This window comes from Diachasmimorpha longicaudata, chromosome 16 (assembly GCF_034640455.1).
Source record: "Diachasmimorpha longicaudata isolate KC_UGA_2023 chromosome 16, iyDiaLong2, whole genome shotgun sequence".
In the NCBI taxonomy this organism is placed as follows: domain Eukaryota; kingdom Metazoa; phylum Arthropoda; class Insecta; order Hymenoptera; family Braconidae; genus Diachasmimorpha; species Diachasmimorpha longicaudata.
The window spans coordinates 1,350,638-1,372,862 of record NC_087240.1 but is presented as its reverse complement, the minus strand read 5'-3'; the positions used below and the strand labels follow the sequence as shown (position 1 = coordinate 1,372,862).

The following is a 22,225-nucleotide window of genomic DNA, read 5'->3' as shown; positions in this document are numbered from 1 at the left end:
AAATCGGAAATCGTCTCACGAATCCAATGGCGCCAGCCATTGTACTAGCTATGACAGTTCCAAAGATATGGACGAAAAACGGTGTGATCCCAAATCCGGGCCCATTTTGGTCTAGGAGGCCCAGGAGCCGAGAAAAACGCGAAAAACGAAAAAATCGACTTTAGAAAATTCCCGGACCCCTAGAAAAATCGGAAATCGTCTCACGAATCCAATGGCGCCAGCCACATTGTCCTAGCTATGATAGTTCCAAAGATATGGCCAAAACACGGTGTGATCCCAAAGCCGGGCCCATTTTGCTCTAGGAGGCCCAGGGGCCGAGAAAAACGCGAAAAACGAAAAAATCGACTTTAGAAAATTCCCGGACCCCTAGAAAAATCGGAAATCGTCTCACGAATCCAATGGCGCCAGCGAAATTGTCCTAGCTATGATAGTTCCAAAGATATGGACGAAAAACGGTATGAGCCGAAATCCGGGCCCGTTTTGCTCTAGGAGGCCAAGGAGCCGAGAAAAACGCGAAAAACTATAAAAATCGACTTTCGAAAATTCCCGGACCCCGAGAAAAATCGGAAATCGTCTCACGAATCCAATGGCGCCAGCCAAATTGTCCTAGCTATGATATTTCCAAAGATATGGATGAAAAACGGTGTGATCCCAAATCCGGGCCCATTTTGCTCTAGGAGGCCCAGGAGCCGAGAAAAACGCGAAAAACGAAAAAATCGACTTTAGAAAATTCCCGGACCCCCAGAAAAATCGGAAATCGTCTCACGAATCCAATGGCGCCAGCCAAATTGTCCTAGCTATGATAGCTCTTAAGATATGGACGAAAAACGGTGTGATCCCAAATCCGGGCCCATTATGCTCTAGGAGGCCCAGGAGCCGAGAAAAACGCGAAAAACGAAAAAATCGACTTTAGAAAATTCCCGGACCCCCAGAAAAATCGGAAATCGTCTCACGAATCCAATGGCGCCAGCCACATTGTCCTAGCTATGATAGTTCCAAAGATATGGCCAAAACACGGTGTGATCCCAAATCCGGGCCCATTTTGCTCTAGGAGGCCCAGGACCCGAGAAAAACGAAAAAATCGACTTTAGAAAATTCCGGGACCCCCAGAAAAATCGGAAATCGTCTCACGAATCCAATGGCGCCTGCCACATTGTCCTAGCTATGATGTTTCCAAAGATATGGGCGACAAACGGTGTGATCCCAAATCCGGGCCCGTTATGCCCTAGGAGGCCCAGGAGCCGAGAAAAACGCGAAAAACGAAAAAATCGACTTTAGAAAATTCCCGGACCCCTAGAAAAACCGGAAATCGTCTCACGAATCCAATGGCGCCAGCCAAATTGTCCTAGCTATGACAGTTCCAAAGATATGGACGAAAAACGGTATGAGCCGAAATCCGGGCCCGTTTTGCTCTAGGAGGCCCAGGAGCCGAGAAAAACGCGAAAAACGAAAAAATCGACTTTAGAAAATTCCCGGACCCCCAGAAGGATCGGAAATCGTCTCACGAATCCAATGGCGCCAGCCAAATTGTCCTAGCTATGACAGTTCCAAAGATATGGACGAAAAACGGTATGAGCCGAAATCCGGGCCCGTTTTGCTCTAGGAGGCCCAGGAGCCGAGAAAAACGCGAAAAACGAAAAAATCGACTTTAGAAAATTCCCGGACCCCCAGAAAAATCGGAAATCGTCTCACGAATCCAATGGCGCCAGCCAAATTGTCCTAGCTATGACAGTTCCAAAGATATGGACGAAAAACGGTATGAGCCGAAATCCGGGCCCGTTTTGCTCTAGGAGGCCCAGGAGCCGAGAAAAACGCGAAAAACGAAAAAATCGACTTTAGAAAATTCCCGGACCCCCAGAAAAATCGGAAATCGTCTCACGAATCCAATGGCGCCAGCCACATTGTGCTAGCTATGATAGTTCCAAAGATATGGACGAAAAACGGCGTGATCCCAAATCCGAGCCCAGTTTCCTCTAGGAGGCCCAGGAGCCGATAAAAACGCGAAAAACGAAAAAATCGACTTTAGAAAATTCCCGGACACCTAGAAAAATCGGAAATCGTCTCACGAATCCAATGGCGCCAGCCACATTGTGCTAGCTATGACAGTTCCAAAGATATGGACGAAAAACGGTATGAGCCGAAATCCGGGCCCGTTTTGCTCTAGGAGGCCCAGGAGCCGAGAAAAACGCGAAAAACGAAAAAATCGACTTTAGAAAATTCCCGGACCCCTAGAAAAATCGGAAATCGTCTCACGAATCCAATGGCGCCAGCCATTGTACTAGCTATGACAGTTCCAAAGATATGGACGAAAAACGGTGTGATCCCAAATCCGGGCCCATTTTGGTCTAGGAGGCCCAGGAGCCGAGAAAAACGCGAAAAACGAAAAAATCGACTTTAGAAAATTCCCGGACCCCTAGAAAAATCGGAAATCGTCTCACGAATCCAATGGCGCCAGCCACATTGTGCTAGCTATGACAGTTCCAAAGATATGGACGAAAAACGGTATGAGCCGAAATCCGGGCCCATTTTCCTCTAGGAGGCCCAGGAGCCGAGAAAAACGCGAAAAACGAAAAAATCGACTTTAGAAAATTCCCGGACACCTAGAAAAATCGGAAATCGTCTCACGAATCCAATGGCGCCAGCCACATTGTGCTAGCTATGACAGTTCCAAAGATATGGACGAAAAACGGTATGAGCCGAAATCCGGGCCCATTTTGCTCTAGGAGGCCCAGGAGCCGAGAAAAACGCGAAAAACGAAAAAATCGACTTTAGAAAATTCCCGGACCCCTAGAAAAATCGGAAATCGTCTCACGAATCCAATGGCGCCAGCCATTGTACTAGCTATGACAGTTCCAAAGATATGGACGAAAAACGGTGTGATCCCAAATCCGGGCCCATTTTGGTCTAGGAGGCCCAGGAGCCGAGAAAAACGCGAAAAACGAAAAAATCGACTTTAGAAAATTCCCGGACCCCTAGAAAAATCGGAAATCGTCTCACGAATCCAATGGCGCCAGCCACATTGTCCTAGCTATGATAGTTCCAAAGATATGGCCAAAACACGGTGTGATCCCAAAGCCGGGCCCATTTTGCTCTAGGAGGCCCAGGGGCCGAGAAAAACGCGAAAAACGAAAAAATCGACTTTAGAAAATTCCCGGACCCCTAGAAAAATCGGAAATCGTCTCACGAATCCAATGGCGCCAGCGAAATTGTCCTAGCTATGATAGTTCCAAAGATATGGACGAAAAACGGTATGAGCCGAAATCCGGGCCCGTTTTGCTCTAGGAGGCCAAGGAGCCGAGAAAAACGCGAAAAACTATAAAAATCGACTTTCGAAAATTCCCGGACCCCGAGAAAAATCGGAAATCGTCTCACGAATCCAATGGCGCCAGCCAAATTGTCCTAGCTATGATATTTCCAAAGATATGGATGAAAAACGGTGTGATCCCAAATCCGGGCCCATTTTGCTCTAGGAGGCCCAGGAGCCGAGAAAAACGCGAAAAACGAAAAAATCGACTTTAGAAAATTCCCGGACCCCCAGAAAAATCGGAAATCGTCTCACGAATCCAATGGCGCCAGCCAAATTGTCCTAGCTATGATAGCTCTTAAGATATGGACGAAAAACGGTGTGATCCCAAATCCGGGCCCATTATGCTCTAGGAGGCCCAGGAGCCGAGAAAAACGCGAAAAACGAAAAAATCGACTTTAGAAAATTCCCGGACCCCCAGAAAAATCGGAAATCGTCTCACGAATCCAATGGCGCCAGCCACATTGTCCTAGCTATGATAGTTCCAAAGATATGGCCAAAACACGGTGTGATCCCAAATCCGGGCCCATTTTGCTCTAGGAGGCCCAGGACCCGAGAAAAACGAAAAAATCGACTTTAGAAAATTCCGGGACCCCCAGAAAAATCGGAAATCGTCTCACGAATCCAATGGCGCCTGCCACATTGTCCTAGCTATGATGTTTCCAAAGATATGGGCGACAAACGGTGTGATCCCAAATCCGGGCCCGTTATGCCCTAGGAGGCCCAGGAGCCGAGAAAAACGCGAAAAACGAAAAAATCGACTTTAGAAAATTCCCGGACCCCTAGAAAAACCGGAAATCGTCTCACGAATCCAATGGCGCCAGCCAAATTGTCCTAGCTATGACAGTTCCAAAGATATGGACGAAAAACGGTATGAGCCGAAATCCGGGCCCGTTTTGCTCTAGGAGGCCCAGGAGCCGAGAAAAACGCGAAAAACGAAAAAATCGACTTTAGAAAATTCCCGGACCCCCAGAAGGATCGGAAATCGTCTCACGAATCCAATGGCGCCAGCCAAATTGTCCTAGCTATGACAGTTCCAAAGATATGGACGAAAAACGGTATGAGCCGAAATCCGGGCCCGTTTTGCTCTAGGAGGCCCAGGAGCCGAGAAAAACGCGAAAAACGAAAAAATCGACTTTAGAAAATTCCCGGACCCCCAGAAAAATCGGAAATCGTCTCACGAATCCAATGGCGCCAGCCAAATTGTCCTAGCTATGACAGTTCCAAAGATATGGACGAAAAACGGTATGAGCCGAAATCCGGGCCCGTTTTGCTCTAGGAGGCCCAGGAGCCGAGAAAAACGCGAAAAACGAAAAAATCGACTTTAGAAAATTCCCGGACCCCCAGAAAAATCGGAAATCGTCTCACGAATCCAATGGCGCCAGCCACATTGTGCTAGCTATGATAGTTCCAAAGATATGGACGAAAAACGGCGTGATCCCAAATCCGAGCCCAGTTTCCTCTAGGAGGCCCAGGAGCCGATAAAAACGCGAAAAACGAAAAAATCGACTTTAGAAAATTCCCGGACACCTAGAAAAATCGGAAATCGTCTCACGAATCCAATGGCGCCAGCCACATTGTGCTAGCTATGACAGTTCCAAAGATATGGACGAAAAACGGTATGAGCCGAAATCCGGGCCCGTTTTGCTCTAGGAGGCCCAGGAGCCGAGAAAAACGCGAAAAACGAAAAAATCGACTTTAGAAAATTCCCGGACCCCTAGAAAAATCGGAAATCGTCTCACGAATCCAATGGCGCCAGCCATTGTACTAGCTATGACAGTTCCAAAGATATGGACGAAAAACGGTGTGATCCCAAATCCGGGCCCATTTTGGTCTAGGAGGCCCAGGAGCCGAGAAAAACGCGAAAAACGAAAAAATCGACTTTAGAAAATTCCCGGACCCCTAGAAAAATCGGAAATCGTCTCACGAATCCAATGGCGCCAGCCACATTGTCCTAGCTATGATAGTTCCAAAGACATGGCCAAAACACGGTGTGATCCCAAAGCCGGGCCCATTTTGCTCTAGGAGGCCCAGGAGCCGAGAAAAACGCGAAAAACGAAAAAATCGACTTTAGAAAATTCCCGGACCCCCAGAAAAATCGGAAATCGTCTCACGAATCCAATGGCGCCAGCCACATTGTCCTAGCTATGATAGTTCCAAAGATATGGCCAAAACACGGTGTGATCCCAAATCCGGGCCCATTTTGCTCTAGGAGGCCCAGGACCCGAGAAAAACGAAAAAATCGACTTTAGAAAATTCCCGGACCCCCAGAAAAATCGGAAATCGTCTCACGAATCCAATGGCGCCTGCCACATTGTCCTAGCTATGATGTTTCCAAAGATATGGGCGACAAACGGTGTGATCCCAAATCCGGGCCCGTTATGCCCTAGGAGGCCCAGGAGCCGAGAAAAACGCGAAAAACGAAAAAATCGACTTTAGAAAATTCCCGGACCCCCAGAAAAATCGGAAATCGTCTCACGAATCCAATGGCGCCAGCCAAATTGTCCTAGCTATGACAGTTCCAAAGATATGGACGAAAAACGGTATGAGCCGAAATCCGGGCCCGTTTTGCTCTAGGAGGCCCAGGAGCCGAGAAAAACGCGAAAAACGAAAAAATCGACTTTAGAAAATTCCCGGACCCCCAGAAAAATCGGAAATCGTCTCACGAATCCAATGGCGCCAGCCAAATTGTCCTAGCTATGATAGTTCCAAAGTGTAACGAGATTTTTCCTCGGGGTTGAGAAAAACCCGTTAACTGCCCTTTCCCCTGGATTCGCAAGCAACGCCAGCCGTCCTTTTTACCGGGGGACGACAAACCGGAGTCTCAATAACCTAATTCTTAACATAAACCAAAATTCACAAAACTAAAAACACATAGCTTTGCTTACGAATCCATGGGAAGACCTTGAATACCCGCGCTGCTCAGGGGGTCGGTTGTGGAGAGAGGGCGTAGTTCGGATGGAGGTGATTCGTCGGACTTTCATCCGCAAAAGAAAATAATAAAACCCCTAAAACTTCGAATAAATAAATTTAATTATTACCTTTGGTAGTATTTCAATTAGTTCTAATACATTATTTTAATAAATAACCATAACCAGAAACAAAAGAAACTATTATCTTTTAAAGAATCTTAAACAACCATAAGTGATACATCATAATCTCTTTTAAATACATATGAGTCCGCCGAGAGAGATAACGCAAAAGACGAGGCTCGAAATTTCTAAATTTTTGCGTAATTAATCCTTTGAATTGCTTTCTCTCTGAATCGCTCAGAGCAAATCCCTACTTCCCATTAAATAATTATCAAATCCCTATAAACGAAACGGATCTTGCGGAAATCTCCTCCACCCATCGGGAGGCAACATAATTCTCTACATTCCTCTAAATTACCTCAGAGGATTAAAATTCTCGTGGTGATTCCTTATGGGTATCACTCACGCATCGCGATCACCTTTCCTGGCTAACCGCCCCGCATTCGATCAACACTGATCACTCGCACTACGATACGTATCCTTCGATAGTCTAACCGACACTTCTTCTATCAAAATCCCTACCGTACGCTTCAGAGTCTAAAATCGAACTGTTCTTCCTCTCTATCAAAAACCCTACCGCGATTTTCCCAGTCCAAAATCAAAAACTGAAGCTTATTCCCAAAAGCTGTGCCGTCTGGCACCATTGTCTTGGGCGATTCCCTCTCCGCCTCCCCTCGCCCTAGCGAGACGGCAAAAACTCTCTCCGCTTCCCCCTCGCCCAGGGAAGTGACATATTTCCATTAACACAGATCTTATTCTCTAAAAATCATATGAGTTAACTTTAACGGCATCGAGATGAGGAGTTAATTAAAAATAAAATCGCAAATATTCTTTTTACTTCTAACCTAACTATTAATGATGCAATCTCACCTGTGGCTCGTTACCCACGTGTTCTATTGTTGACCGGCGACGACCGGCAAAAATCCAACGGATAACCTCCCTGACCTTATTTCTCGCACAAAACTCCTTGTTTTTGGCCTCCAGGATGTCTTCTTAACTGGATGTTGCGTCGACTAGAAGCTTTTGACTACTTTATTGCACTCGAATTTTATTTGTAATTGCACCTCGATTTTTAGCGTCCGTCACACGTGTTTTCCGACAATGGAATAATTATAATAGGCGAGTTGCGGTCGCACTCGGCACTAATGGCGCTGGCGTCTCCGTGTCAACCGGAGGCACGCGCGCCAACCGCATTCGAAATTCAAATGGGGTTACTCTACCCTCCTAGCATCTCTGGATCGGGAGATGATTCTTTATTATTATTTTTCTCTTTATTCTTAAACATCCTGTCCACGGAACGCGATTAGATCCTTCTGGTTGTTTTCTCGAGGATCAGAGGAAAATGGGAACCCTAAATTTTTACTCTAAAATCTAACTTTTATTCTTTATTTAATATTCAGCCTTTGGCTATCCTAGGGGTTACTAGGGCTGCTCTAGGCCCCTAGGTCTGCCACCCTAAACCCAAAACGTATCTCCCACTCTCTCTTGATCCCTAAATCGAGCGGTAGTTTCACGTACTCCTATACAGATCCAAAAAAATCTAAACGGGGGGAGTGATCCTCAGGGAATTCCACGTAGCTCGGTAAATTTGGCTCATAACCGGGAATTCCCTTTGGTCCCCGCATCCCTAACGTTTCCGATCCCAAAAATTTCTATTACTCCTTTCTCTATAATTCTCGGGTTTTTACCCGCATGAACTGGGGAGTTATTCTCCCGGTTACCCTAATGTTCTATTTCTTAACCCGAATTCATATCTAGGCCTTTCTCGCTCTCTCTCTCTCTCGACGTACTCACCCCCTTCTGGATATTTTCCTTGGATCCCGGGATGTTTTAAGGGGTTATTCTCATGTGAGCACTTCAAAAAATCGATTTTTTTTTTTTTTGATATTTTGACAGTAAAACCTATTGAAAACATGCTGTGAAAAATTCAGATCGAAATTCATAGTATTTGATAAGTTACAGCTCATAGTCGCCGACGTATTGTAAGCGATTGTCTACCAGGCTTTCAACTTTAAACGCGTTTTTCTCGAATCATCATTTTCTGAAACGGTCAAGGTCCTACAAGAAAAAGTATTCAACCGATTGCTTTAAAATTTACATATGTTCTTCTACTCTTTTATAGTTATCGTCCCTACCACAATTGTTTATTTTCGACAATATCTTCATATTTTTTTTAAACGATTTGTAACGAAAAAGAAGGAGATTTTCGTGATTTTTTTTTTTGAAGTTCGATATTTTTTTTTGTTTTTAATGAAATTGATTATATTTGGTAGAGACGATAGCCACAGATCTACTGAATAATAATCCATTCGATTTTTTTATGTCAGACAACATGAACAGCCGCTATCACCTTGACCAGTGAACTACCTTTTTTTGTTGGGGACTACTTTGACTTTAAAAAAATATATGTTAAAAATGTAAAAAACGAAAAAAAAATTTTTTTCGCATATTTCAAAATACAAATAAAAATATATTGAAAAATCAACATGATTGAAGTTTGTTGTCGCATAAAAAAAAAATTCCGAAAAAGTGGTAAAATATAGGCGTTCACATGAGAATAACCCCTTAAGGAATTCTTGAAAATTCCTTACAAAAGATATGGACGAAAAACGGTGTGATCCCAAATCCGGCCCCATTTTGCTCCAGGAGGCCCAGGACCAGAGAAAAACGAAAAAATCGACTTTAGAAAATTCCCGGACCCCTAGAAAAATCGGAAATCGTCTCACGAATCCAATGGCGCCAGCCACATTGTGCTAGCTATGATAGTTCCAAAGATATGGACGAAAAACGGCGTGATCCCAAATCCGGGCCCATTTTCCTCTAGGAGGCCCAGGAGCCCAGAAAAACGCGAAAAACGAAAAAATCGACTTTAGAAAATTCCCAGACACCTAGAAAAATCGGAAATCGTCTCACGAATCCAATGGCGCCAGCCACATTGTCCTAACTATGATAGTTCCAAAGATATGGACGAAAAACGGTGTGATCCCAAATCCGGGCCCTTTTTGCTCTAGGAGGCCCAGGAGCGGAGAAAAACGCGAAAACCGAAAAAATCGACTTTACAAAATTCCCGGACCCCTAGAAAAATCGGAAATCGTCTCACGAATCCAATGGCGCCAGCCACATTGTCCTAGCTATGATAGTTCCCAAGATATGGCCAAAACACGGTGTGATTCCAAATCCAGGCCCATTTTGCTCTAGGAGGCCCAGGAGCCGAGAAAAACGAAAAAATCGACTTTAGAAAATTCCCGGACCCCTAGAAAAATCGGAAATCGTCTCACGAATCCAATGGCGCCAGCCAAATTGTCCTAGCTATGATAGTTCCAAAGATATGGACGAAAAACGGTGTGATCCCAAATCCGGCCCCATTTTCCTCTAGGAGGCCCAGGAGCCGAGAAAAACGCGAAAAACGAAAAAATCGACTTTAGAAAATTCCCGGACACCTAGAAAAATCGGAAATCGTCTCACGAATCCAATGGCGCCAGCCAAATTGTCCTAGCTATGATATTTCCAAAGATATGGGCGAATAACGGTCTGAGTCCAAATCCGGGCCCGTTTTGCTCTAGGAGGCCCTGGAGCCGAGCAAAACGCAAAAAAACGAAAAAATCGACTGTGGACCATTCCCGGACCCCTTGGAAAATCGGAAATCGTCTCACGAATCCAAGTGCACCAGCCAAATTGTCCTAGCTATGATATTTCCAAAGATATGGGCGAAAAACGGTGTGATGCCAAATCCAGGCCCGTTTTGCTCTAGGAGGCCCAGGAGCCGAGAAAAACGCGAAAAACGAAAAAATCGACTTTAGGAAATTCCCGGCCCCCTAGAAAAATCGGAAATCGTCTCACGAATCCAATGACGCCAGCCAAATTGTCCTAGCTATGATATTTCCAAAGATATGGGCGAAAAACGGTGTGATCCCAAATCCGGGCCCGTTATGCCCTAGGAGGCCCAGGAGCCGAGATAAACGCGAAAAACGAAAAAAGCGACTTTAGAAAATTCCCGGACCCCTAGAAAAATCGGAAATCGTCTCACGAATCCAATGGCGCCAGCCAAATTGTCCTAGCTACCATATTTCCAAAGATATGGGCGAAAAACGGTGTGATCCCAAATCCGGGCCCGTTTTGCTCTAGGAGGCCCAGGAGCCGAGAAAAACGCGAAAAACGAAAAAATCGACTTTAGAAAATTCCCGGACCCCTAGAAAAATCGGAAATCGTCTCACGAATCCAAGTGCGCCAGCCAAATTGTCCTAGCTATGATGTTTCCAAAGATATGGGCGACAAACGGTGTGATCCCAAATCCGGGCCCGTTATGCCCTAGGAGGCCCAGGAGCCGAGAAAAACGCGAAAAACGGAAAAATCGACTTTAGAAAATTCCCGGACCCCTAGAAGAATCGGAAATCGCCTCACGAATCCAATGGCGCCAGCCAAATTGTCCTAGCTATGATATTTGTTTGAGGAGTGACTATGTTTTTTGCCGGGATTTAGGGGAAGTGGGACAATTGGTGGTAGAAAATAATGTTTTAACACAAATGGTCCACTAAACCTATTGCTGATGTACTTTTATTAGGCGTGAGCCTTGTGTCCTGATTATACAAACTATTCCTCGTGGAAATTTATAACGTTGCGTATCTCAATAATAATCCGCTGAATTGCTAACACTCCGATAAATTGACAAAATAAGGTTTTAATAGATGATGTACTCAAAAACCCGATGAACTTATACGTTCCTTACAAAATATCTAAACGCCCGATTCTAATTTCTCGATAGGGACGTTAGACACAATTTATAGATGAGGACTGCTCTGATTGAGTTCCCGTAACGAACTGAATGCTTTTAGGTTGTTCTGCGTGAACTGGCCCCGAATTTCAATGCCCTCAAGGTCGCCCGAATTTTCTCGATTGTTCTGATGCTAAACCTGGCGATTTTCTGTTTACGTTTCAAACATCCCGGGGGCATTCATCATCAGGGATGATGAATTTCTTTGATAATTCTCTCAATATGTTTTGATAAATGTTCATATGAATTTATTTCGTTGAATTTTACTCGTCGATTAACTCTGGCTCTGGCTCTGGCTCATCTTCTGGAGGAGTTTCTGCTGGTGGTGGATCCGTCGGTAAGAGACAGAGCTTGGCGATAGGTCTCTTGAACGTCATACTCGTACTGCTAACTCTCTCGATGATGGGTGTGCCGTTCTGATTTGTTGGAACGACTGCTCTTGATGTTCTGACAGTTGCTACTCTTGTTAAACTGTCAGCTCCTGGATGAACAGCTATAACTCTTGCTATTGGCCATTGTGCGGGTGGATAGTCCTCATCTACCATGAGAACCATGTCCCCGACCTTGATGTTTTCTCTCCGTTGATTCCACTTGTAGATGGCCTGGTATCTTTGAAGGCATTCTCTGGACCACCTGGCCCAGAATTGTTGAACCTTCTGCGTGACTAGATTCCATCTCTGCAGCTTGATAGGATTCTCATTGACTAGTGATGGCTCTGGAACTAGTTGCAGAGGCTCACCGATCAGGAAGTGTCCTGGGGTGAGCGCTTGTAGGTCCTCTGGGTCATCCGACATTGGGGTGATTGGCCTGGAGTTCAGACAGGCTTCTATCTGAACCAGGACGCTATTGAGTTCCTCGTAGGTGTATGTCGATGGCCCGAGGACTCTCTTTAGGTGATGCTTCGTCGATTTAACGGCTGCCTCCCATTTTCCACCGAAATGGGGGGCTCTAGGCGGTGAAAAGCTCCACTGGGTCCCATTCGTGGCGAGGGCAGCTTGGATTCGCTGATTTTCTTCGGTCTGCTGATTGTAGAGCCTGGTGAGGACCTTGGACGTTCCGGTGAACGTTGTTGCGTTGTCACTGTACATGACCTTTGGGATACCTCTCCTTCCGGTGAATCTCTTATAGGCTCCGATGAATCCCTCTACCGTTTCCCTTGTAACCAACTCCAAATGGACTGCTGATGTACTAAAACACACAAATACTGCAATATGTACCCGTGAGGGTTGAGCGTTTGTGGGTCGCCATTTGAGGATGGGAAGGGGTCCTGCGTAGTCCACTCCCGTGTGGAGAAACGCTCTCGTCGGAGATACTCTTACGGCTGGTAGCTGGCCCATCTGTTGCTGCGCCCTTCTTGCTCGGTGCCTGGTGCAAATGGCGCAGCGTAAAATATACGCGCGTACCGTTCCTCGTCCTCCGATGATCCAATATTTCTGGCGGGTGTAGGCTAGTGTTAGTTGAATGCCGCCATGCAGGGTTCTCCGATGAGCTTCTTCGATAATTAATGTGGTGAGGCGAGACTGACGAGGTAGAATAACTGGATGAATCTCGTCAGGGTCTAATAGAGAGTTTTTGAGGCGGCCACCAAGTCTGATGATGCCCTCTTCATTGATTATTGGCGTCAACTTAGCCATTGGATGATTTTTTGGCAGTTGTTGATCTCTCACAAGTATCCTGTAAGCAGAGGCAAAATATTGAGTTTGTGTTAATTTTACCCAGAATATCCTGGCCTCGTTGAGCTCTTGAGTTGTAAGGACAGGTGACTGGGGGACCTCTTCTCTTCTAAATCTCTTGATTGCCCTACTTATTGTGGCTGATACTTGTAGGACTTTCTCTAGTGTTGAGTATTTATTGAGGATTGCCGCAATTTCTTTAACCTGCATTGCTGTTGCTGGATGAGCTGGAGTTGCTCTTGCTTCTATTGCTGCTTCCTCTGGAATGTCGATTGGTGATGATGGCCAGTGGTCATTCTCTTGAGTTAGCCACTCGGGTCCTGACCACCATAGTTTATGCTCTGATAATTCCCTCGTTGTTATTCCCCTGGAGGCGCAGTCAGCTGGATTTTCCTTTCCACTGATGTGCCTCCAGGTAGCGGTGGGAAGTGACTCCTGAATTTTATTTACTCGATTTTGAACGAAGTCCTTCCATCGTGATGAGTGGCTCCTGATCCAAGCCAGTGCTACTGCTGAATCAGACCACAGGTGAATTTTCTCGTCTGTTAATTCCAGCATCTTCTGCGTTGTGACCACTAACTGAGTGAGCAGTACAGCTGCGGTTAACTCGAGTCTGGGGATGGTCATACGTTTGAGAGGCGCCACCTTTGTTTTAGCGCAGACCATTGTCACTGATGCTGGTTTGTTGATCTCCTTGCAACGGATATACACCACTGCACTCATTGCAACGGTTGATGCATCTGCAAATCCGTGAATCTCGATGCCAGATGTGTTTGATGAGATTCTCAGCCATCTGGGTACAGATATCTTCTCTAGTTCATTGATATTTTCTCTGAAGTTTCTCCATTTTCGAACGTACTCCTGAGGAAGTGATTCATCCCAATTGATTTTGAGTCTCCATAAGTCCTGGATGATCATCTTGCCTCGTACGACGACTGGAGCTAGAAATCCTAATGGATCGAATAGTTGGGCTATCTCTGATAGCACTGATCTCTTAGTAAAGGTCTGTGAGGTGAATTCCTTGGATTTGTAACGAAATGTGTCACTCGATTGGTGCCAGCACAGTCCGAGCACCTTAGTAATAGACTCCTCGAATTGGATAGGTGATGAATTAGTTGATAAACCTAAATCTTCCAGTGCCGTTGGGCAGTTGGTGCTCCACTTCTGTAGGGGAAATCCTCCTGCTTCGCAGAGACCTTGTAGCTGCCAAGCGATTTCTTTAAGCTGATGTACTGTGTCTGCTCCGCCGTAAATGTCATCTACATAACGGCCTTTGGTGAGAGTCTCGACTGCGGCTGGATAGCGATGTCCTTCGTCTTCGGCTAATTGTTGAAGGACTCGAAGTGAGAGCCATGGAGAGCAATTGAGTCCATAGGTTACTGGGGTAAGTCTATAGATGATGAGCTCATGATTCTCGTTAAGCCACAGAATCCTTTGTAGATCCCAATCGTCTTCATGCACTGCTATTTGTCTGAACATCTTCACGATGTCCGTTCCAAATGTGAACCGATGTCTTCTAAGCCAGGTCAGCACGTTCATTGTGTCAACCTGAAGTTTTTCACCAGGGTAGAGGATGTCGTTCAGCGACAACCCCGATGAACTTGGACTTGATCCATTGAACACAACTCTTAACTTTGTTGTGATTGCGTCTGTGCGCAGAACCCCATGATGCGGTAGATAATAGGCTATTGCGGGTTCTGTGCTCTCCGCTGATTTCTTCATGTGTCCAAGTGACTCGTACTCCTCGATGAATTCTGTGTAGAGTTTGGCGTAGGCCGCGTTTGATTTGAGGCGCCTTGTGACTGATTGGAGTTGCCTTGAGGCAATGAATCTCGATTCTCCTAGCACTTTTGCTGATGTCCTTAAGGGTAGTCTCACTATGTACCGTCCTTTGATATCTCTGAAGTGTGTGCGTTTAAAGAATTCTTCGCACTCGATTTCCTCTGGTGATAGCTCTTGATGTGAGTTATATGGTAACTCCTCCTGGGTCCAGAATTTTTGCAATAGCTCTAATAGTTGTTCGTTCGATGAGTTCCTTACGGCCGTTAGGGATACTCTCGGTGAACAACCTTGATTCTCGATTGGCCCGGTTATTATCCAGCCGAAAATCGTTTGTTGGCCAACTAGGTGAGTTTGTTTGGGCTTGACGACTCTGTTTTCGATGATCCGCCCGTAGATGTCCGCCCCTATGATGATGTCTATTGGACCAGGTGTAAGATAGCCAGGATCAGCTAGCTGAAGACCTCGGAAGTGGTTGATCCCGGTTGTCGAACACGAGAACGATGGCAGTCTTGCGGTTAACTTCTTTAAAATATGTGCGTGGATTTGAATTTGTTGCGTGGTATGAACTGCCTGGAGAAGTATTGAAACGACTCCTCTCGTGCGACCTGAATTGATTCCTCCTATTCCTGCTATTTCTATTGATGATGACCTCCGTTGAAGTTGAAGCTGATGCACTAAAGAGTCAGAGACGAATGATAGCTCTGAGCCTTGATCGATTAGTATCCTTGCTAGGAGTGAATAGCCCTTCGCTGAATAAGCTTTGGCTTGTGCTGTTGCAAGCAGTACGTGCTGATGATCTCCTGAAGAATGATGACTGCTCTGCTGGCTGATTTCCTGATTGTTGATACCTTCCTCGATGATTTTCTCCGTTGGCTCACTGATCTTCTCATTGATGATTGATGTTGATGAATTTTCTCGTGCTACTAAGATGTGGTTTAAATGCGATCAGTGAATGCTCGAGTGGATTATGAGTAGGAAATTTTACTCACTTCCGTTATGCGAGGGTCCGGCGATTGGTTGGTCTCCTGCTGTGGAAAGTCTTCGTTCAGCCCCTCCACTTCCAGTGTAGGAGTTTCCGCCGTGAATGAGGGTGTGGTGTCTTCTCTTGCAGGTGTAACAAGTCTTGCTGCTCTTACATTTGGAGAACAGATGTGGTCCAAGACAATTGAAACACAGCCTTTTGCTGGCCACCACCTCATTCCTCTTCTCAGGTGATAGATCGATGAATTTAGGACAGCTGGAGATGAAGTGTGCCTCCTTGCAGAAGGCACAGTTGTCCTTTGAAAAATCCTTTGGGGTTTGTCCTGGCTCTTTCTGAGCACTCGCTACGACGAGAGCGCTCTTCTTTCGATGATGCATTGCTGATGTACTCTGATGGTTTTTCTCTGTGTTTGCATGTAGCTTAGAGCCAGCGTTGATACCTCTACCGCAAGAGTCAACGAAGCTAGTGACTTCTTGCAAGGTAGGAAAATCCTTAGAGCTGCCCACATACAGCTCCCAGGCTCTTAATGTCTCAGTGTCCAGTGACTTCCTGAGTAGATGTACGATCATCTGTTCGATAAGCTGCTCCTTGGATAGACCAGTCATGGCTACAAGCTGGTCCATTGTCTCCAGAGCGGCTGCTGAATTGGAGCTGAGGCTCTCCTCAGTTGCCTTGCTGATTTTCGGAAGATTGAGGATTCGATTGAATAGAGCTTGAGTAATCAATCTGGGATCCTCGTACTTCCTCACGAGCTTCTCCCAAGCTTTCTCGTAATTATCGTCAGTAACTGTGAACGTAGATATGAGACTAGCAGCTGTTCCCCTCAGGGCTTCTTTCAGTCGAAACAGCTTCTGCACTGGCGGGATGGATTGATCCTTTCCTACCAATGACTGAAACAGGTCACTGAATTGTTTCCATTCTGAGTGCCTCCCATCGAATGGAGGTAAGCTGATGCGCTTTAATTGATGTAACTGACTTGATGAGGTTGAGTTGCTCTGAGCTGATTTTCTCTGCAACTCTCCATTTAGACGAAAGATCATCCTGAGACACTCTCTCTTCAGGACTGTTGCGCTCTGGAAGGTCTCCTTGATGATGTCCTCTTGAGTTGGATTTAACTCGTCGCTTAAACTCGTATGAACGTCGAGCATCTCCTTCCAATCCGCGTTGATAGTTCGTTCCAACCCATTCAACTCCTCGCACGTGAGTGGGGGTAGACTTGAACTCTCCAGTGCTTGATGAAGTTCTTGATTGGTATGATTGAGGGTATCTAAATGCAACTCGTTCTGTTGCAATTTAAATCGCTGAGATCCATTCAATTGTCCTAGCGGGGGTACCTCAGACATCCTTTTTTTGATTTGAATTTCCGATTCTCGATGATTTTCTGACATAGGTTTCGGAATGTCCTTGCTGCAATGTGCATTATGAGATAAATCAGATATTGAAATGGTTGGAACAACACTTTGAATAGACTCATCTGATTGTTGGTCGTCTTGAGAATCGCTGCTGCTGTGCTGCTCCGTGATTTGGTTGTCCATGGTAAGTGACCGTTGTGTGAGGTTACCGACCGACTGTGCTCTTCGCTGTGTCGGTGTGGTGATGTGTCTCACGTCTGCTGGACTCGGCTAGGTTCGCTCGGCCAATTTGAAGGACCTCGGTTTTTCACTCACGGTGTTTACAACGAGCCGTGTTTACTTTTAGTTTATGACCTCAAGGAATTCGGCACTGACTCTAATAAACCACGAATATTGACCCGAAATCTCTGTCCGTTGATTTTCTTTTGCTCTAGGAGGCCCTGGAGCCGAGCAAAACGCAAAAAAACGAAAAAATCGACTGTGGACCATTCCCGGACCCCTTGGAAAATCGGAAATCGTCTCACGAATCCAATGGCGCCAGCCAAATTGTCCTAGCTATGATATTTCCAAAGATATGGGCGAATAACGGTCTGAGTCCAAATCCGGGCCCGTTTTGCTCTAGGAGGCCCTGGAGCCGAGCAAAACGCAAAAAAACGAAAAAATCGGCTTTGGACCATTCCCGGACCCCTTGGAAAATCGGAAATCGTCTCACGAATCGAAGTGCGCCAGCCAAATTGTCCTAGCTATGATATTTCCAAAGATATGGGCGAATAACGGTGTGATGCCAAATCCAGGCCCGTTTTGCTCTAGGATGCCCAGGAGCCGAGAAAAACGCGAAAAACGAAAAAATCGACTTTAGAAAATTCCCGGACCCCTAGAAAAATCGGAAATCGTCTCACGAATCCAATGGCGCCAGCTAAATTGTCCTAGCTACGATATTTCCAAAGATATGGGCGAAAAACGGTGTGATCCCAAATCCGGGCCCGTTATGCCCTAGGAGGCCCAGGAGCCGAGAAAAACGCGAAAAACGAAAAAATCGACTTTAGAAAATTCCCAGACCCCTAGCAAAATCGGAAATCGTCTCACGAATCCAATGGCGCCAGCCAAATTGTCCTAGCTATGATATTTCCAAAGATATGGGTGAATAACGGTGTGATGCCAAATCCAGGCCCGTTTTGCTCTAGGATGCCCAGGAGCCGAGAAAAACGCGAAAAACGAAAAAATCGACTGTGGACCATTCCCGGACCCCTAGAAAAATCGGAAATCGTCTCACGAATCCAATGGCGCCAGCCAAATTGTCCTAGCTACGATATTTCCAAAGATATGGGCGAAAAACGGTGTGATCCCAAATCCGGGCCCGTTTTACTCTAGGAGGCCCAGGAGCCGAGAAAAACGCGAAAAACGAAAAAATCGACTTTAGAAAATTCCCGGACCCCTAGAAAAATCGGAAATCGTCTCACGAATCCAAGTGCGCCAGCCAAATTGTCCTAGCTATGATATTTCCAAAGATATGGGCGACAAACGGTGTGATCCCAAATCCGGGCCCGTTATGCCCTACCAGGCCCAGGAGCCGAGAAAAACGCGAAAAAGGAAAAAATCAACTTTAGAAAATTCCCGGACCCCTAGAAAAATCGGAAATCGTCTCACGAATCCAAGTGCGCCAGCCAAATTGTCCTAGCTATGATATTTCCAAAGATATGGGCGACAAACGGTGTGATCCCAAATCCGGGCCCGTTTTGCTCTAGGAGGCCCTGGAGCCGAGCAAAACGCAAAAAAACGAAAAAATCGACTGTGGACCATTCCCGGACCCCTTGGAAAATCGGAAATCGTCTCACGAATCCAATGGCGCCAGCCAAATTGTCCGAGCTATGATATTTCCAAAGATATGGGCGAATAACGGTGTGATGCCAAATCCAGGCCAGTTTTGCTCTAGGATGCCCAGGAGCCGAGAAAAACGCGAAAAACGAAAAAATCGACTTTAGAAAATTCCCGGACCCCTAGAAAAATCGGAAATCGTCTCACGAATCCAATGGCGCCAGCCAAATTGTCCTAACTACGATATTTCCAAAGATATGGGCGACAAACGGGGTGATCCCAAATCCGGGCCCGTTATGCCCTAGGAGGCCCAGGAGCCGAGAAAAACGCGAAAAACGAAAAAATCGACTTTAGAAAATTCCCAGCCCCCTAGCAAAATCGGAATTCGTCTCACGAATCCAATGGCGCCAGCCAAATTGTCCTAGCTATGATATTTCCAAAGATATGGGCGACAAACGGTGTGATCCCAAATCCGGGCCCGTTATGCCCTAGGAGGCCCAGGAGCCGAGAAAAACGCGAAAAACGAAAAAATCGACTTTAGAAAATTCCCAGCCCCCTAGCAAAATCGGAATTCGTCTCACGAACCCAATGGCGCCAGCCAAATTGTCCTAGCTATGATATTTCCAAAGATATGGGGAAAAGACTGTGTGATCCCAAATCCGGGCCCGTTTTGCTCTAGGAGGCCCAGGAGCCGAGAAAAACGCGAAAAAATCGACTGTAGAAAATTCCCAGCCCCCTAGAAAAATCGTAAATCGTCTCACGAATCCAATGGCGCCAGCAAAATTGTCCTAGGTATGATATTTCCAAAGATATGGGCGAATACCGGTCTGAGTCCAAATCCGGGCCCGTTTTGCTCTAGGAGGCCCTGGAGCCGAGAAAAACGCGAAAAACGAAAAAATCGACTTTAGAAAATTCCCGGACCCCTAGAAAAATCGGAAATCGTCTCACGAATCCAATGGCGCCAGCCAAATTGTCCTAGCTATGATATTTCCAAAGATATGGGCGAATAACGGTCTGAGTCCAAATCCGGGCCCGTTTTGCTCTAGGAGGCCCTGGAGCCGAGCAAAACGCAAAAAAACGAAAAAATCGGCTTTGGACCATTCCCGGACCCCTTGGAAAATCGGAAATCGTCTCACGAATCGAAGTGCGCCAGCCAAATTGTCCTAGCTATGATATTTCCAAAGATATGGGCGAATAACGGTGTGATGCCAAATCCAGGCCCGTTTTGCTCTAGGATGCCCAGGAGCCGAGAAAAACGCGAAAAACGAAAAAATCGACTTTAGAAAATTCCCGGACCCCTAGAAAAATCGGAAATCGTCTCACGAATCCAATGGCGCCAGCTAAATTGTCCTAGCTACGATATTTCCAAAGATATGGGCGAAAAACGGTGTGATCCCAAATCCGGGCCCGTTATGCCCTAGGAGGCCCAGGAGCCGAGAAAAACGCGAAAAACGAAAAAATCGACTTTAGAAAATTCCCAGACCCCTAGCAAAATCGGAAATCGTCTCACGAATCCAATGGCGCCAGCCAAATTGTCCTAGCTATGATATTTCCAAAGATATGGGTGAATAACAGTGTGATGCCAAATCCAGGCCCGTTTTGCTCTAGGATGCCCAGGAGCCGAGAAAAACGCGAAAAACGAAAAAATCGACTTTAGAAAATTCCCGGACCCCTAGAAAAATCGGAAATCGTCTCACGAATCCAATGGCGCCAGCCAAATTGTCCTAGCTACGATATTTCCAAAGATATGGGCGAAAAACGGTGTGATCCCAAATCCGGGCCCGTTTTACTCTAGGAGGCCCAGGAGCCGAGAAAAACGCGAAAAACGAAAAAATCGACTTTAGAAAATTCCCGGACCCCTAGAAAAATCGGAAATCGTCTCACGAATCCAAGTGCGCCAGCCAAATTGTCCTAGCTATGATATTTCCAAAGATATGGGCGACAAACGGTGTGATCCCAAATCCGGGCCCGTTATGCCCTAGGAGGCCCAGGAGCCGAGAAAAACGCGAAAAACGAAAAAATCGACTTTAGAAAATTCCCAGCCCCCTAGCAAAATCGGAAATCGTCTCACGAATCCAATGGCGCCAGCCAAATTGTCCTAGCTATGATATTCCCAAAGATATGGGCGAATAACGGTCTGAGTCCAAATCCGGGCCCGTTTTGCTCTAGGATGCCCTGGAGCCGAGCAAAACGCAAAAAAACGAAAAAATCGACTGTGGACCATTCCCGGACCCCTTGGAAAATCGGAAATCGTCTCACGAATCCAATGGCGCCAGCCAAATTGTCCTAGCTATGATATTTCCAAAGATATGGGCGAATAACGGTGTGATGCCAAATCCAGGCCCGTTTTGCTCTAGGATGCCCAGGAGCCGAGAAAAACGCGAAAAACGAAAAAATCGACTTTAGAAAATTCCCAGCCCCCTAGCAAAATCGGAATTCGTCTCACGAATCCAATGGCGCCAGCCAAATTGTCCTAACTACGATATTTCCAAAGATATGGGCGACAAACGGGGTGATCCCAAATCCGGGCCCGTTATGCCCTAGGAGGCCCAGGAGCCGAGAAAAACGCGAAAAACGAAAAAATCGACTTTAGAAAATTCCCAGCCCCCTAGCAAAATCGGAATTCGTCTCACGAATCCAATGGCGCCAGCCAAATTGTCCTAGCTATGATATTTCCAAAGATATGGGCGACAAACGGTGTGATCCCAAATCCGGGCCCGTTATGCCCTAGGAGGCCCAGGAGCCGAGAAAAACGCGAAAAACGAAAAAATCGACTTTAGAAAATTCCCAGCCCCCTAGCAAAATCGGAATTCGTCTCACGAACCCAATGGCGCCAGCCAAATTGTCCTAGCTATGATATTTCCAAAGATATGGGGAAAAGACTGCGTGATCCCAAATCCGGGCCCGTTTTGCTCTAGGAGGCCCAGGAGCCGAGAAAAACGCGAAAAAATCGACTGTAGAAAATTCCCAGCCCCCTAGAAAAATCGTAAATCGTCTCACGAATCCAATGGCGCCAGCAAAATTGTCCTAGGTATGATATTTCCAAAGATATGGGCGAATACCGGTCTGAGTCCAAATCCGGGCCCGTTTTGCTCTAGGAGGCCCTGGAGCCGAGAAAAACGCGAAAAACGAAAAAATCGACTTTAGAAAATTCCCGGACCCCTAGAAAAATCGGAAATCGTCTCACGAATCCAATGGCGCCAGCCAAATTGTCCTAGCTATGATATTTCCAAAGATATGGGCGAATAACGGTCTGAGTCCAAATCCGGGCCCGTTTTGCTCTAGGAGGCCCTGGAGCCGAGCAAAACGCAAAAAAACGAAAAAATCGGCTTTGGACCATTCCCGGACCCCTTGGAAAATCGGAAATCGTCTCACGAATCGAAGTGCGCCAGCCAAATTGTCCTAGCTATGATATTTCCAAAGATATGGGCGAATAACGGTGTGATGCCAAATCCAGGCCCGTTTTGCTCTAGGATGCCCAGGAGCCGAGAAAAACGCGAAAAACGAAAAAATC

At 46.2% G+C, this 22,225-nt stretch overlaps 1 protein-coding gene across 1 annotated transcript; it reads right to left on the bottom strand.

The window, feature by feature from the left end:
- Window positions 1-11,370: 11,370 nt before the first annotated feature.
- LOC135170222 (uncharacterized) lies at window positions 11,371-17,079 on the bottom strand. The gene is made up of 2 exons (XM_064135822.1): window positions 15,552-17,079; window positions 11,371-15,485 (listed from the first exon to the last, which is right to left on the bottom strand). The coding sequence occupies exons 1-2, from the start codon at window positions 17,077-17,079 to the stop codon at window positions 11,371-11,373; spliced, it is 5,643 nt and encodes a 1,880-aa protein (XP_063991892.1).
- Window positions 17,080-22,225: the final 5,146 nt, after the last annotated feature.